The following is a 17,141-nucleotide window of genomic DNA, read 5'->3' as shown; positions in this document are numbered from 1 at the left end:
TTATAATTATAATGTCTGTATGTTGTATTTTATTTTATTTTTTATTTTTTTGGTTCTGACTATTGGTTGTTCTTTATGTGTAGCCCACTGTTCTTGGATGTGCATGTTGATGTAGTTTTATTTGATCTTCTTTGGATGCTGAAATGTATGCCTGTGCACTGCATATTATGTTTGTATTTTGAGCAGACGGTTCACTTGACCACATATGGATTTATCTCAAGAGATGATGAAGTTGACTTTATTTGATGACTTGATCTCTGTGGCAATTCATCATTCGAAGATTTATAGATTTAAAAATTTATATTTGATGACTTGATCTCTGTGGCAATTGATCATTCGATGATTTATAGATTTACAAATTTATAAGCCAACACAGTGGTTAATGAATGCAGATGAGTGGCCAGCATTACTCATTTCATGTGTAGCATCTCAGTTTTCAGACCCAGTCTGGATATGCAGAAACACGTACATACTGGGGGTGGGGGTGGGTGTGTGCCTCTTCATGTGCATACATGTATGTCACAGTGGGTGCATGTGCATGTGTGTTTGTTAAAAATGCATATTTCAGCAGAACGTGCTTCACCATTTGAAAACAATAGTGTGTGTGTGTGTGTGTGTGTGTGTGTGTGTGTGTGGAGTTAAATTGGTTGTACATAATATATACTACTCAGTGTGTGGTGTTGTGTGCCTGCGCATGTTGCCTGCGGTACTGTATTTTTGTTTTTTTGTGTATCTTAGTATCACTTTATGCATTCACAAAAGTAAAAAACAAACAAAAACAAAAAACACAAACAAAAACAAACAAAAAACAACAAAAAAACAACAACAAAAAACAACAACAACAAACACCAAAAATGGGGGGAAAAAAAGAAAGAAAGAAAAAAAGCAGTTGTGGCTTCCTGGTATAGATGTTTTTGCTGTATTTACGTACATGGCTTGGAACACTGTACGGTTTGCTCAGACTGCGCTCCCTTGTATCCCTGAATTGTTACCAGACGACATTCCGCGCCGAGGTGTAGAGATAAACGCATATTATGCAAAACATCAGCATTTCTTGTGTTCTCAAATGCTCACAAAATGTCGCTTGATAGATTTGTTAATCGGCTGAAGAGGAAATGCCGTGATCAAGATTCAGAAGGCGAAAATCAAGCGAAATCGGCGAAACAAGCTTCCGTCTCCTCAGCAGTTACAGTAAATGGCGGCATTTCGCGTGCTGGATCACTGGCCTGGAAGGAAATCAGAGCGGAAAATCTGGATCTTGATTATGTCAGGCTATTTACAAAAAGTGAAGCAGACAGCATCTTACAGGATTTGGAGAAGTCAGTCACTTACAACACAGGCCAGCTCGCCAGAGTAATGATGTTCGGCAAATGGGTCGACATTCCACGAAAACAGGCAAGGTCGTCATTCTTCTTCTTCCTTTTAGTCCAGGACAGATACATCAAGAGAGGCAAGGCCCTCAAGACTCACTTGTGATACACTGGAAAAAAACAAAACAAAAAAAAACGAAGCTTTTTATGTATTGTGCATAATTTCAAAATGTAATGTTTAAGATGAGAAAGATCAGTTTAAAGCGAACACAAAACAGGCAAGATCGTCGTCATTCTTCTTCTTCTTCCTTTTAGTCCAGGACAAATACAACAAGAGAGGTAAGGCCTTCAAGACTCACTTGTGGTACACTGAAAAAAAAAAAAAAAAAAAAAAAATCCAAGCTTTTTATGTACTGTGCATAATTTAAAAATGTAATGTTTTTTAAGATGAGAAAGATCAGTTTAAAGCGAATTAAGTCCCCAAGCATTAATTACAGAGTAATTTCCCTTTTTTTTTTTTTTACTATTGCACCAAAATGTTTGCAAAATAAATAAAAAATCCATGCTTACCAAAAGAAGTTCCTGTTTGAACAAAAAATTATAATAATGACTGCTCTTGTTGTTGGGTCAGAATATCAGATCAAAGTGCCAAGTTTAGAGAATACAAAAAATATAAACATAACAGTAAATGCAGTTTGCGTATAATTAGGCTTCATTTTTTTTTTTTTTTTGTGCCCATCCCAGAGGTGCAATATTGTTTTAAACAAGATGACTGGAAAGAACTGAATTTTTCCTATTTTTATGCCTAATTTGGTGTCAACTGACAAAGTATTTGCAGAGAAAATGTCAATGTTAAAGTTTACCACACACACACACACACACACACACAGACAACCGAACACCGGGTTAAAACATAGACTCACTTTGTTTACACAAGTGAGTCAAAAATTGTCAAAATGTCTGCAACAAAGCCGTTCTTTTCACGATAAAATAGAATAAATCATACTGATCACACTGATATAAACTTGACCGCTGTAGGTGGGCGGGAACATGATCAGATTTTGATTTTTCAGTTTTTTCTGTACCTTTTAAAACAAGGTAAAATCTATAATTCTATTGTAACCATGGAGGATGCTACTGGCCTTGCTATATTTTCCAGATTTTGGCCTTGATGAGTTGATCACTAGATACTAAATGATAGCTTACAAATATATTATTATGAACTAATGAAGTATGAGATCAACTTACCTGACTGACCCGTGCTGTATTATACAATGGAAACTGAAAGTAGATAGTTTAAAAGAGGGGGACTGGGAGGGAAATCTTGAGAATGTGAATATTATTATTAAGGGGTATTTTTATTGTGCTTTTTTTTTTTTTTAACCTTTAAAAAAAAAAAAAAAGAATAAAATAAACGCTAAATAAAATAGAGATTTTCATTCTGTTGTATTTGTTTTGTAATCAATGTTTTTTTAAACGTCGATGATGAAATTCAGGCTTGACAAAAAAAAAAAAAAGAAAAAAAAAGAAGTTTGGCTTATTCATCATCAGAGTATCCGATCTGTCTGTGTTTAAAGGTTTAAAGAGGATTGATGTGTTTAAAGAAAGAGAAAAAAAAAGAAAGAAAAAAAAAGTTGCATTGACTGGACTGCTTTCTACCCATCATATGATATTGATGTATACACATTGTATGCAGACTGCCTATGGGGAGGAGGGGCTGACCTACACGTTCTCAGGAAACACGGTGCCAGCCCGGCCCTGGATTCCTTCACTGACCCGAATCAGGGACATCCTCACCAGCCTGACTGGAGTCCACTTCAACTTTGTGCTGGTCAACCGGTGAGTTTTCAGTATTCTTGGTGTTCGTATGTAATTAAGGCACTCCATTCTGTATCTGTATTCCATGGATCGAGTTTGGTATTCAGGGTGTTGGTACATAATTAAGTTAATAAGGCACTCCATTCTGTACATCTGTATTCCATGGTTCAACATCTGTTTCTTTCTGGCATTTATGTTTGTGTGTGTGTGCGAGCATGCATGTGTGTTTGTGTGCGCATGTTTGTGTGCTTTGTGTCTGAGTGACGTGTTATTGTAATGCGCTTAGAGAAGTTAGAAAGTACTATTAAGAATTAAATCCTCTGTTGGTCTTTTTTCCCCTTGGGTGGGAGGGGAATACCAGTATATTTTTTACTGTGTTAATCATTAGTAGATGTGTTTGAAAGTGTATTGTTTGCAGAGACTGGTGTCAAGTAATACTACATTTTTCTGTTGATATTATCAATATTATTATATATATATAGCAATAAAGTAAATAATTAAATAATTAAAGATAATAATGAAAAGTGATATATATATTATATGCAAGAAATTGAATCATGTAAATTACTACTACTACGACCACCACCACCACTATCATATCATATCAAGGCGTGTAGGCCTGATAAGGCCTTTTGTCCACTTGAAGTGGGGAAGAAAAAGAGTCCCCACCACATATAAGCATTTTTCCAACATTGTGTATGCAATGCTTGTCACGAATGTCAGTTCGAAAGTATAAAAATGTGATGATCATGATGTGATAACTGTTATTATGATTATTATGAGATTTATGCCTAATCTTGAAAATAAGCCCCAGGTGTTTACAAATAGAACACATGTAAATATCAAAAAGGAAAAATTGAACACAAGATACCAAACATCATCAACAATTATTCACCCCCCCCCCCCCCTTTCCCACCCCACACACACCTACACCCCCACAATACACACAAGCACATGACATGTGCACGCATGCACACAAGTTATAGCATACAACCGTAAATAGTACACAATCAAAAATACAACCAACAAATTGTGAAACTATCAGAACTTACATGACTCACAAATAGTCATTTTATTTCATACTGGAAAGGGATGAAGTGTTGAGAATTGATCAGGAGGGGAAATGGTGGGTCTTCAGACTGGATTTGAAAGATTACTAAAAAATCATTGACATACCTATGGTTTTTTGTTTTTTTTTATTAATTTTTTTAAATTTTACCTTTTGTGTGCTGACGGAATTAACCAGATACAAGGATGGGTGCGACTACATGGGGGAGCACAAGGATGATGAGAAGGACCTGTCCCCTGACTGCCCCATCGCATCCCTCTCCTTCGGCCAACCCCGTGACTTCTACTTCAAGCACCAGGACTCCCGTGGCAAGAACGCCACACGCACGGTGGAGCGGGTCAGCCTTGTCCTGGAGCACGGGGGCCTGCTGCTGATGAAGGCACCAACCAATCAGTACTGGTACCACGCTTTGCCGCAGCGTAAACGACTGGGCCAGGTTCGTGTCAACCTGACGTTCAGGAAGATGAACCCTGCGATGTGTAAGCCATTGAAGACAGAATTGTAGGTATGTTTAGGAATACGAAGGATGCAATGTGTATGTGTGTTAAGACAGAAGTATAGTTAAGTCTAGGAATATGAAGCATGCAATGTGTATGTGTGTTGAGACAGAAATGCAGACCTGTATGTTTAGGAATATGAACCATGTAGTGTGTAAGCAAGTTGAGAGAGAAGTGTATGTTTAGGAATATGAACCATGCAGTATGTGAGCCAGTGAAGACGGAAGTGCTGGTATGTTTCAAAAGGATATGAACTATCAGTATGTAATCCAGTGGAGACAGAAGTATGTAAGTCCGTATTGACTAAAGAGTAGGTGTAAATGACATGGACATGTTTGCATCAACTTGACGTTCTAGACGATAAACTGTGCAATGTGTTGTAAGCTTTTAAGAGACAAGTGTAGGTGTAAATGCAGGGCTAAGTTTGCTTCAGCTTGATGTTTGATTACACATACTATGCCATGACTCACTGGTGCAGACTCTGGCAGGGGTCTGATTCTCTTGTCCTCTGCTGACAACTACCCCTGAGAAGGGAGAAAACGAAAGTAGATGTGGCTAGTTAGGTGTAGGTGTCCCTGACTGAGTGACTGTGACTGCTGTCTAGAAGCTTGATCTGTGTGCTGTTTCTGGCTCAGGCCCTTGTTTTTTTTTTTCTTCTCCCTTTTCCTCTTTTTCATGCATATGTGATGTAGTGTATATGGATCAGTAAGCACGCTTTGACACATCCTTGAAACTGAAACTGCCTCTGCCTGGGTTACATTTTTACTTGGTCTTTGTCTCTGTTTTTCTGTCTGCCTGTCTTTCTCTCCCCTAACCCAAGAGTGAAAGCTTTTTTATGGTTGTTCAGGTTTGGTTTTTTTTTTCAACATTCTTTGGCAATTACTAAAAGTTTTTTTTTTGTTTGGGAATGATTTGTTAAATCCTTTCCTTTAAAAAGAATGCATCCTTTACATAATAACTGATGCATCAGTTCTGAAAGTTTCATGCAGTACACATTGCTATGACTCAGTATGATTTTGAGTATTCGCTTCCACTGACTGAGTAAAGAAATCTCTTTAACCAGTGCTAATACCATCTGTTACGAAGAGTAACTTGAATAATGGGAAGATAAGCTATTAACACACTACTCAACAAAGCTGACAGGCAGATGTAGCAATGTAATAACAAATCTTCCAGGTTCGTTGATTTTTAAGTGTCAGACGCTTCATCCACAGTAACCATAAGTACACCAGTTCTTAAAGTTCAAACGAAGACAAAGTTTTAATTCTCAAATGAAAAAAAAACAATATACGAACTAGCTTCCAACTCACAGGTTTGTTCCAAGGTTCTCTTTTCTATTGGACATCAATTTTCCATCGATGAAAATCTCATACGAACACTCAATATTACTGTCCCTTTTCTTCTAATCTAACACTGGGTACTAAACTTCAACACACACTTGTGTTCTAATCTAGAACTTTCCAATTAACAAACTCTTGACTGCACCCCGGCCCCGCATTCCACGAATCGAACTTCCTTCAACTTTTCTGCCCTGTCCATACCCACGCGCCCATAAGCCTTTCCTTCTGGCAGGTAGAATTATCAGTCGCTCGGTTGATGACTTGAAATATTCTGGACTTCGCTGCGAGCAGTGAAGAAACCGTTTTTCCCTGCTGTCTGGGCTGAAGCGTCGTTCGCTCATTGAAATCGCTGATCGACTCAACGCCGTTTTATGATGCGGTTCCTATAGCAATGACCTTTCAATGACGTGTTTTCCTATCAGCCCTACGTCATCGTACCAAGACTTTGCTAACCACGCACGTCATGATAATTCTTTCCTTGCATTCATTTTCTTAATTGTAACACCATCATACATACAGAAAGTGGTCACTTTGAGAAAATACTTAAAAAAAGAGAGAGAAAAGAAAAAAAATGTAGGGAACAACTGTACTCACTCGATTCACCACTCCAGTGTTTTAGCCGGACTGTTGAACACTCGCTTAACACACTAATGCGTTATACTTATAGCCTACACACTGTTCAGACAATATGATAAATCTTCTTGGAATGGGATATCTTTCTTGAAAGATTTGGTCAGGAATGTTGCTTACCATTATGATAGTGTGTACCATCACTCTAATTTGTGCTCTGAGCATTTGTGCATCTCAACAACTGGGTGAATAGCTGTCTGAAATGTTGTTCCAGTGGAACTCTGGAGGAGCATCTTCTTGTCTTGAAGTGTAGTTTTCTTCAGAGTCCATGCAGAAAACTACAGTGTCAGCTGGAACTGCTGAAACTGTCATTTTGCATTGAAAAGATGATGGGGGAAATAGGAAGGTCAGACTGGAGAGCTTAAACCCTCTTTAGTATGGAGATCCTGCCAGCGCCAGGTAAAAACCTGGCAGTGCCGTGACATCGAGCGCCGGCTGGAAAACTAAAACTTGCCGCAAATGTGGGAGTGGCTGTTTACAGGAACTCGCATCTTGTGAAGAACGTGATGTCCGTTTTTTCTAGTGTTTCTACCTCGGCTGAAAAAACACAACCACCAAAACCGCGTGTCAATAAATGCAGTAGTTCGGAAAATATGGATATTTTAAGTTTTGAAGTGAAGTGGCGTTTTAAAAATGGCAGGTCTCAATTTTAGGCGTCCTATTGTGGGAGACAGCGCTGAAGAAAATAGGAATCCAAGGAATACGCTGCACAGGACTCTGTGAATGTGCAGTGCAACCAAATGAGGCTGAGAGTGATCTGGAGTGGATATTGTAAGCTTGGAACCAAAAGTTCCCGTAACAGATTTTTTCCTTCTGGAGTTGATGATGCATCTTCCTCACCTTCAGCTTTTGGTCTTTTAGTGCTCCGCAGACCAACCATTGTAGTTGTGGATGTATGTTGCCCTCTGCTCCTCCGCTGAACAAATCCATGAAAAGTAGTCAGAAGCATTGAAACCCTGAAGACAGTGTGAGATTTGTCAAGCCAGGTGATGCCACAGAATGCATGTTCGCTTCAGCCTTCTCTGGTGGTGGTTTTGATTTTGAGTGAATGTTCAGCCCTGAAATGGCAAATTTGTGGTTGACTTGGCTGTAAGCAAATAAAAGTGCACTAGAAAAGTAAGTGGTTTTTTTTGTTTGTTTTTTTCCTGTACTTTATTATCCAGTCATGGCCCTTTTGATTTCCATAGTGTCCTATTGATTTTCCTTCATTCCTAACCAGCAAATGTCTCCAGCCAGGGCAAGCTAGTTTCTTCATGGCAACCCGTGTGTCTTGAACAAAAACTTCAGTGAAGTGTATATGTGTGCCTGGAACCAACAGTTCCCGTAAAAGATAAATTTCTACTGGAGGGGTTGATGACGCTTCTCTCACCTTCCGCTCTTGGTCATTTGGTACACTGCTGAGTAACCATTGTAGTAGTGGATGTCTGTTGTCCACTGCTCCTCCTCCTGGGACTGTTCTCGCTCCCTCCATACTACACTGAACAACCCACTCAAAGTTGTCAAGAGGCATTGAAACCCCAAAGGCAGAGTGTGAGATTTGTCAAGCCAGGTGATGCCACAGAATGCATGTTCACCTCAGCCTTCACTGGCAGTGGTCTTAATTTTGTGTGAATGTTCAGCCCTGAAATGGCCGTTTGTAGTCAGTCGGCTGGGCTGTATACAAATCAAAGTGCTCCAGAAAAGTGAAAACAAAACAAAAAAAAACACACGATTTTTCAGTAGTATCCAGTTGCTGTCCTTCTGATTTCTATTGTGTCCTATTTGTATTGATTTTCCTGCCCTCTTTGCCAGGCAGATGTTTCCAGCCAACTATGCATGACTTCATGTTCCATAGGACCCCACCTCCACACCTTGTCTCATGTATCTGTCAGTACTGTGTGACCAGGGCAAGCAAACATCTGTGTCCCACAAAAAACTTAACTCTTACAAGTTTGCACTATTTTCAGACTGTTTTGATGGGGAGCAAGGTATAGTTAGAAATATAATTATTAAAAAATTGAAAAAGTCATGAAAAGTGAGTATAGAAAAAAAAATAGCATGCCATGGTAATGAAAATAATCATACAAACTCAAACAGTATTTCTTGGTAGACATTATCTATTTATTTTGATCTTTTTTTTTTTTTTTTTTTTTGGTCTATTTTTTTCAACAAGAAGGGAAAAAATTTCTTTTCATTCAATTTTCCTTTTGTTTATTGGTTCCATGTAGTCATGCAAAAACAAAGCAAACAGAATCAAAGTGTATTATCTGTGCAGATTTAACATGCAAAAGTCATGGTTTCAGATCAAGCATGCATTTGATTCAGTGGAAATTTGCTTCTTTTCTTGCTCATTTCTTGTGAAAGTCCCAGAAGCAATTCCTGTCCTTGTTCAGACACAGGAAGATGTTGCATTTGGCGCATTTCACAAAGGTAAAGCCTTTGCATTCCTTGTTTTTGCAACGGCCCCTTGTTCCCCAGGTTGGAAGGTGATCGGCTCCGTCGTATCGGACGTCAGATACTGGTTTTCTCTGGACGATTCGAGATGGGATAGGGGGTGGTGGTGATGCAGCAGATGGGCGTCCAACCTGGCGCTTGTAGTTCACAAGGGCTTCAGCTACCTCTGACTGGAACATGGACAGTTTCATGGGCTTTGTATGGAGCAGCTGACAATGTCGCTTGTACCAAAGCCAGGCATTGATGACAGTGAAGGAGACAGTATGCAGGAAAATGTACATGTACCATCTGCGTGATTTCATGGGATATTTGTACAGAGCTGTCAGACCGTCAAGGAGATCCACCCCACCCATGAACTTACTGTATTCTTGTACAACGGCAGGGCATTTGACTGTAATGTACTCCTTCTCCTTCTTGTTCCAGCGGCGAACGTCTGCTTGTGGTTCAGTGCCTTTGTATGATGAGATGAGGTCAACAGTTCTGTTGTCAAACCAGCGGACAGCTACAGTGTTTGAGTTGACCTCAACCTTTGTGTCTTGTGAGCCTCTTCCCTCTTTTTTCAGTTCCTTCTCACTCTTGAGCTGACATCCCTTTAGCCTGTTTGTGCGCACTGTGCCCATGTACAGCATGGACTTTTCCTTCAAGGTCTTCACAAGAGGCAGATTTGTAAAGAAATTGTCACCGAAGATCTTGTAGTTCATGCCTTCTGGCAACTTTGAAGTCATTTGGAGAACAACCTCACCACTAATCCCATGCGGATTGTGTTCATTTGATTTCTTTGTGGATGAACCTTGGTAGACATCAAACTGGTATAAAATTCCAGAACTGCCGCACCTACCCCACATTTTGAAACCCCATTTGTGGGGCTTCTTTTGCATGTATTGTTTTAACGATAAGCGGCCTTTGAAGGGTACCATTATTTCGTCGACCGAGTTGTGCTCTTCAGGAGGTATCTTGTCCAAAGCTCTTTGTAACCCATCCATCCAAGGGCGGATCTTCCAGAGCTTGTCACCCATTTTCTCTTCTCTTACCTGCAGGTTGTCTGCAAAGTGTAATGTGCTGGCAAGTTTTTTGAACTTTTCTCTGGTCATTGCATCAGCAACAGGAGCATAGCGTGTTGCTGATTCCCAGTATGCCCGCACAGAATAGGCCTGAACAAGACCCATATGAAGATACATCCCAATGAAGACCTCAGTTTCTTTTTGTTGGTCGTCTTGACCGTGATCCCTTCTTTTTGGATGGAGTATATGTTTGTTTGTATCTCAGCATTCTCCAACATCTCATCAGTGATGAGTTCTCTGAAGTATGCATAAGGTGTCTTCAGAATTCCATCTTCAGGAGGCTGTTCAAGATCACCTGTGAATGTACAGTCAGGTTCCTGGAAAGGCATGTCAGTCCAGATGGGTTTTTGAAGAGCATCTTCCAAATCTGGATCTCCTCCATTTGCCTCTTCTAGCATGAAAGTAGCCAGTGGCATGTCGTCTTCATCTTCCCAATAGCCATGGTTGTTTTCATCCCGACGCATAGCTGCCAAAGGAATATCATCCTCATCATCCCAGTCAGCTGTTTTCCTTTTCCTCTTCCTGTTCGTCTTCCTGGTAGGTGTAATGGGCTCTTCATCATCTGATTCTTCTTCCAGTTCTCTGAGTTCTTCTCTGGAGGGAACATATTCATCCTCTGAGGATAGCTCAAACTCACTGTCATCGAGGCCAACAGCATCAAGTATGTCTTGTATAGGAGCATTGGTTGACATCTGTAGACATAAAAAAATACTTTGAGCATTGAGAACTCTCATAATTATCGCTACAATTAAAAAACATGTTCATCTCTGCAGAAACAAACTGTGGTTTAATTAAAATAATGCACAAATTTTGTATAATAAAATGCTGAAGAACACCAACAGTTATGCATGTGATAAAGTTCACTGACACTAAAGCCCATTGTATCACAAATGCTACATGGCAAAGCAGGCAGTGCCCGTTGTAGCATATGTGCTACACCAATCTTTAGCATTCCAATCTTACAAAAATATGAAAGAATATGAAACTATGACTATATAATATGTTAGTTGCCTTTGTTTCTTCATAAAATAACTTGTTTAGAAAGGAAGCTGGACTTACTTTCAGTCAGTTCAGGATGGATTTTGTCTGGAGCAGTTTCAGCAGCTGGCAACCACGTGGAACCATCAAAGAGGAAGTGATGTCACACTTTCTGGCACCAGCTGCAGGAGAAAGGAATATAACTCTGGCAAGGTTCAGCCTCTTGTGCCAGACTGCAGTTGTCTCCCTTGTTGATGCTGCCTTTAGTTTGCTCTACTCAAGACTATTTTTGAAGTGTAGCAGATTTGCTACGTATGGCTCTGTACGTGTAGGACATGGCTCAGAGGTGGTGCCACATCCTCACAAAGTCATTGCTTGAGGTCCTGGGGAGTGGCTGCCTTAAACTAAAGTTAAAGTGAAAAAAAAACCGTGGGCTCGTGGTAGCGAATTGTGTGGCCACTCCAACAATAACCCCTATTACTATTTCCGCAGCGTGGCTACAGCGCAGCTCAACTGCTGTTCATGTGGCCGCACCCTAACCATTGTAGTTGTGGACGTATGTTGCCCACTGCTCCTCCGCTGAACAGACTCACTAAAAGTAGTCAGAGGCATTGAATTTCTTTATACAGAGTGTGAGATTTGTCAAGCCAGGTGATGCCACAGAATGCATGTTCACTTCAGCCTTCACTGGTGGTGTTCTTGATTTTATGTGAATGTTCAGCCCAGAAATGGACCTTTGTGGCTGACTGGGCTTTATCAAATGAAAGTGAACTGGAAAAGTAATAACAAGAATTTTTCCAAAGTATCCAGGCGGCCTCTTGGTTCCATAGTGTCCAATTGATTTTCCTGCTTTCCCAACCAGGCAGACGTCTCCAGCCAGCTATGCATGACGATGTTCCACAGAACCCCACCTCCACACTGTATCTCCTGTATCATTGTTGACCTCCTGGTAGTGCTCACAAAAGACTGTGACCAGGGCAAGCTAGTTTCTTCACTGCAGCCACTATGTCCCGCAAAAACTTCAGAAAAGTGTGTTTGTGAGCCTGGAACCAACAGTTCTTGGAATGGATTTCTGTTGGAGAGGTTGATGACACATCTCTTGCCTTCCACTCTTGGTCTGTTATTGCACTGTAGACTAACCATTGTTGTAGTGGATGATGATGTCCAGTGCTCCTCTTCCTGGGACTATTCTTGTTCTGTTCATACAGCACTGAACAAACCCACTCATAGTGGTCAAAAGCATTGAAATCCTCATAGACAGAGTGTGAGATTTGTCAAGCCAGGTGATGCCACAAAAAGCCTCCTGGTACCGTTCTCATTCCCTTCATACAGCGCTGAACAAACCCACTCAAAGTTATCAGAGGCATTGAATTCCTTTAAACTAGAGTGTGAGATTTGTCAAGCCAGGTGATGCCACAAAAGGCCTCCTGGTACTGTTCTCATTCCCTTCATACAGCGCTGAACAAACCCACTCAAAGTTATCAGAGGCATTGAATTCCTTTAAACAGAGTGTGAGATTTGTCAAGCCAGGTGATGCCACAGAGGGCATGTTCACTTCATACAACATTGAACAAACTCACTAAAAGTAGTCAGAGGCATTGAAACCCCATAGAGTGTGAGATTTCTCAAGCCAGGTGATGCCACAGAATGTATGTTCACTTCATCCTTCACTGGTGGTGTTCTTGATTTTGTGTGAATGTTCAGTCCTGAAATGGCCCTTTGTGGTTGACTGGGCTTTATCAAATGAAATTGAACTGGAAATGTAATAAAAACAAGATTTTTTCCTAAGTATCCAGGTGGCCCTTTGATTCCATATGTTGTCCAGTGCTCCTCTTCCTGGGACCATTCTCGTTCTGTTCAAACAGCACTGAACAAACCCACTCATAGTGGTCAAAAGCATTGAAACCCTCAAGATAGAGTGTGAGATTTCTCAAGCCAGGTAATGCCATGTTCGCTTTAGTCTTCACTGTTGTTGCCCTTGACTGTGCTGGTAAATTGAAGTCTTGTGTCAGGATGGGACTGTTTTCTGAAATTTCTTCTTTCAGATGACTCTTGCGGCGATGGTGCTGAGGTCCATTGAACTGAAAAATATGACAATTGGCCACCGCTCGGTTACCCTCTTTGTTGAATAGGCATGTGCCATCTTATCCATTACATCAACCGCCGCTTTGGTGGCATTGTAAAACCTGATTATGTCTTGCTTCTTCCTTGCTACTGGGTCTGCAGTGCTGTCCTGATGCATCGTGCTCAAGACAACGACATTTTTGTTGGTCTTTGTGTGGTAATTGACAAGGGTTGTTTTGTCCTGGAATACAAAAGAGGAACTATGCAGATAACGCCCTGCTTTTTGCTTCAGTGAGTCAGTTTCTGACTGTGTCAACGAAAGTAAGGCCATTCTTCAAGAGAGTCATCTTGACAATACCATGTCGGTGAAAAAGTTATCAGAGGTAATATTTTGTCGTGTGTGCAGGACATTGAGAGTTTGTTTGCTATGCTTCACCCCAGATTCACCTGTTGATGGGAACCAAGAGGTTTACCAAGGTATGTCTCAGCAGTGAGTGGGTAGTTTTTTTTTCAATCTCTGCCACCTAGAAGATTTTCAGACCATATCTGTTTGGCTTAGGAAGATACTGAAGGAACAAACATCGACCCTGAAATGGGACGAGCTACTCCTCGACAGTGATGCAGGGTCCTTGAATGTAATGGTTTTTCAGGTTTTTCCAGTGTAGATTTCTGCTGATTCCTTTTCATTGTAGAATCCATATAAATTAAAGTGCAGACAAAAATGCGAAACATAGAACTTGAAATGCAAGCTATTCCCTGTCATTGCTTTCAAGACCAGAATTATCCTGTACTGATGGATTTCTGCTGGAGGGTTGATGATGCATCTCTCACCTTCCGCTCTTGGTATTCTGTTGTAGTGCTGAGTCACCACTGTAATAGTGTATGTCAGCACTGAACAAACCCACTTGAAGTAGTCACTGACACTGAAACCTCATAGACAGAGTGTGAGATTTGTCAAGCCAGGTGATGCCACAAAAGGCCTCCTGGTACTGTTCTCATTCCCTTCATACAGCGCTGAACAAACCCACTTTAAGTTGTCAGAGGCATTGAATTCCTTTAGACAGAGTGTGAGATTTGTCAAGCCAGGTGATGCCACAAAAGGCCTCCTGGTACCGTTCTCATTACCTTCATACAGCGCTGAACAAACCCACTTTAAGTTGTCAGAGGCATGGAATTCCTTTAGACAGAGTGTGAGATTTGTCAAGCCAGGTGATGCCACAGAGGGCATGTTCACTTCATACAACACTGAACAAACTCACAAAAAGTAGTCAGAGGCATTGAATTCCTTTAGACAGAGTGTGAGATTTGTCAAGCCAGGTGATGCCACAAAAGGCCTCCTGGTACCGTTCTCATTCCCTTCATACAGCGCTGAACAAACCCACTTTAAGTTGTCAGAGGCATTGAATTCCTTTAGACAGAGTGTGAGATTTGTCAAGCCAGGTAATGCCACAGAGGGCATGTTCACTTCATACAACACTGAGCAAACTCACAAAAAGTAGTCAGAGGCATTGAAACCCCTTAGGCTACGTTTATAGAGACAGCGGGTAGCGGGTTGCCGCGAGCTGGTTACTCGCGCTAGAAAACCCGCGCCTAATCACTCGCGCGGTTGGTGTTTATAGCAAAAGCGGGAAAAAGCCAGACGAGACGAGACAACACACACTTCACATGCAGTCCAGGCCTTGCAGTAGCAAACAGACAAAATGGCTTCTTTTCTTGATGACTTTTTATTGTTAGACAGCAGTTTCACAAAGTTTCTGTTACCCGACATTGAAAGAAGGAGGACAATCAGCGTTCATGAAATAAACAAAAGCAGATCATCTGACGGTGAATACCATCACCTCTTCCAACAATTGAAGGCTCATCCAGCTAGATTCTATGCCTACACACGTAGCCTATGACTCAAAGTACATTTGACTACATTTTGGAGAAGGTTGAAGGCAAGTTCAAGAAGACATGGTGCAAATGGCACAAACCGATCTTCCCTGAGGAACGGCTGGTGGTCACATTGAGGTAAGTGATGGGCTGCTTAATTTTTCTGAACTTATTATTGACATTAAAGAATAAGCAAAAATTACATGAGATAGGTGATAGTTACAGTTAGACCAATGCTTATGTTAGAAAACAGTGGAATAGATGAGATTGGTTTCACCACGTGAAATTGCTGCTGTCATAAAAAAAACCAACTAGATTTCTAGTAACAAGAGATGTTTATCCAAAACAATAATATGACATGGATGATAATTACAGATGATAGACTATATGCTTATGTTAGAAAACAATGGAATAGATGAGATTGCTTTCACCACTTGGAACTTCTGCTGTCATGAAAATACTAGATTTCTAGTAACAAGAGATGTTTATCCAAAACAATAATATGACATGGATGATAATTACAGATGATAGACTATATGCTAATGTTAGAAAACAATGGAATAGATGAGATTGCTTTCACCACTTGGAAATGGTGCCATCATATGACCGGTAGCTTTCTGCTGGCCAAACGGGATTGCTGCTGTCATACCCTGACTGGTAAGTTTCCACTGGTGGACTGGAAGTGTATGTGCTGTTGGCTTGTTGAGGTGGTGTTGTTGATGATCGCCGTTGATAGTGTTCATTGCTGTGACGATTTCCTGGAGGGTTGGTGGCCATTCCGTAGGCGTATTCCTCAACTAGCAATTGAACTCTGCTGCGAAAAGACATCTTCCTTTCATCCGGGATTCTTTTGATGTAGGGAAGAAGAGACTTTAAAAAGAGAAAGTCATCATCCTTGGTATCATCAACTGTGTTTCGATCTGCAAGTAATTTGATTTTTTGCTGCTCCAGCTCAAGTAGTTTTTCATAATGATTGAGCGAATCTCCCTTTCTCTTTTTGCCTCTGCTGCGTTGGGGTGTTGGGGTTTCCTGTGGTGTCGGAAGACTGTGGCTGGTAGTGCCAGACACCGTACCATCAGGGGTATCGGTGGCGTCGTGGCTTGCAAGTTCTGGATCGACGCTTTCAACAGAACTTATTGGGTCCAGGTCCTGGAGGCTGCAGTGAAGGGAGTCAACAGCGGCTTCACTGGCTGTTTCAATGTCACTGTTGACAAGACTGCCCAGAGATCCAGAACTTTTTCTCGGTGCTACTATGTCTTTGAGGAAGAGTAACCGATTGAAGTACTGCCATTTGGATGTTGAAGGTGGATCATCAGCACCGTCCCCGGAACGAGCTACAGGTCTCTTCGAGTATTCTGTTCCAAAGTAATCCCGCAAGTTCTTCCACTTTTTCCGCAACACTGCGTCTGCAAGCACACACACACATACACACAAATGTTACATTAACCGGATTTATCGTCAAATTCATGAAGCACAGGTATATCAATATGTGTTAGATTGATTGGTGTGTGTGTGTTTCTGCTTTTAATTTTATTGTAAAACTCTTGTGCCCGTACACCCCACCCCCTCCCCAAATCGTCTTTTTTTTTGCGAAAAGATATTTTATTGGGAACCTGTCCATTGGGCAATAATGAATTTTTATTGGATTTGGGACGCTTCATGTAAGTAAAATGGAGTTAAAGTTACACACACACACTCACTCTCTCTCTTTCTCTCGCGCGTGCGATTTCCCGAAACCCGCCGCCTCTATAAACGCCGGCTTAGAGTGTGAGATTTCTCAAGCCAGGTGATGCCACAGAATGTATGTTCACTTCATCCTTCACTGGTGGTGGTCTTGATTTTGTGTGAATGTTCAGCCCTGAAATGGCCCTTTGTGGTTGACTGGGCTTTGTCAAATGAAATTGAACTGGAAATGTAATAAAAACAAGATTTTTTCCTAAGCATCCAGGTGGCCCTTTGATTCCATATGTTGTCCAGTGCTCCTCTTCCTGGGACCATTCTCGTTCTGTTCACACAGCACTGAACAAACCCACTTGAAGTAGTCACCGGCACTGAAACCTCATAGACAG

At 41.1% G+C, this 17,141-nt stretch overlaps 2 protein-coding genes across 2 annotated transcripts; one reads left to right on the top strand and one right to left on the bottom strand.

Annotated features, from left to right (window-relative positions):
- The first annotated feature begins 995 nt into the window (after positions 1 to 995).
- Positions 996 to 5,444, top strand: LOC143274917 (DNA oxidative demethylase ALKBH2-like). Its single transcript, XM_076578904.1, has 3 exons — positions 996 to 1,395; positions 3,007 to 3,149; positions 4,375 to 5,444. The coding sequence occupies exons 1-3, from the start codon at positions 1,078 to 1,080 to the stop codon at positions 4,700 to 4,702; spliced, it is 789 nt and encodes a 262-aa protein (XP_076435019.1). The 5' UTR covers positions 996 to 1,077; the 3' UTR covers positions 4,703 to 5,444.
- A 6,153-nt stretch (positions 5,445 to 11,597) lies between these two features.
- Positions 11,598 to 16,500, bottom strand: LOC143302354 (uncharacterized; the record flags this gene model as incomplete). Its single annotated transcript, XM_076616996.1, has 1 exon — positions 11,598 to 16,500. A coding segment is annotated over one exon (852 nt), but the record flags the coding sequence as incomplete, so codon positions are not given.
- Positions 16,501 to 17,141: the final 641 nt, after the last annotated feature.

The sequence above is a fragment of the Babylonia areolata genome, chromosome 29 (genome assembly GCF_041734735.1).
Source record: "Babylonia areolata isolate BAREFJ2019XMU chromosome 29, ASM4173473v1, whole genome shotgun sequence".
NCBI lineage: Eukaryota > Metazoa > Mollusca > Gastropoda > Neogastropoda > Buccinidae > Babylonia > Babylonia areolata.
The sequence above is the reverse complement of the archived record's forward strand: the minus strand, read 5'-3'. Positions and strand labels throughout refer to the sequence as shown.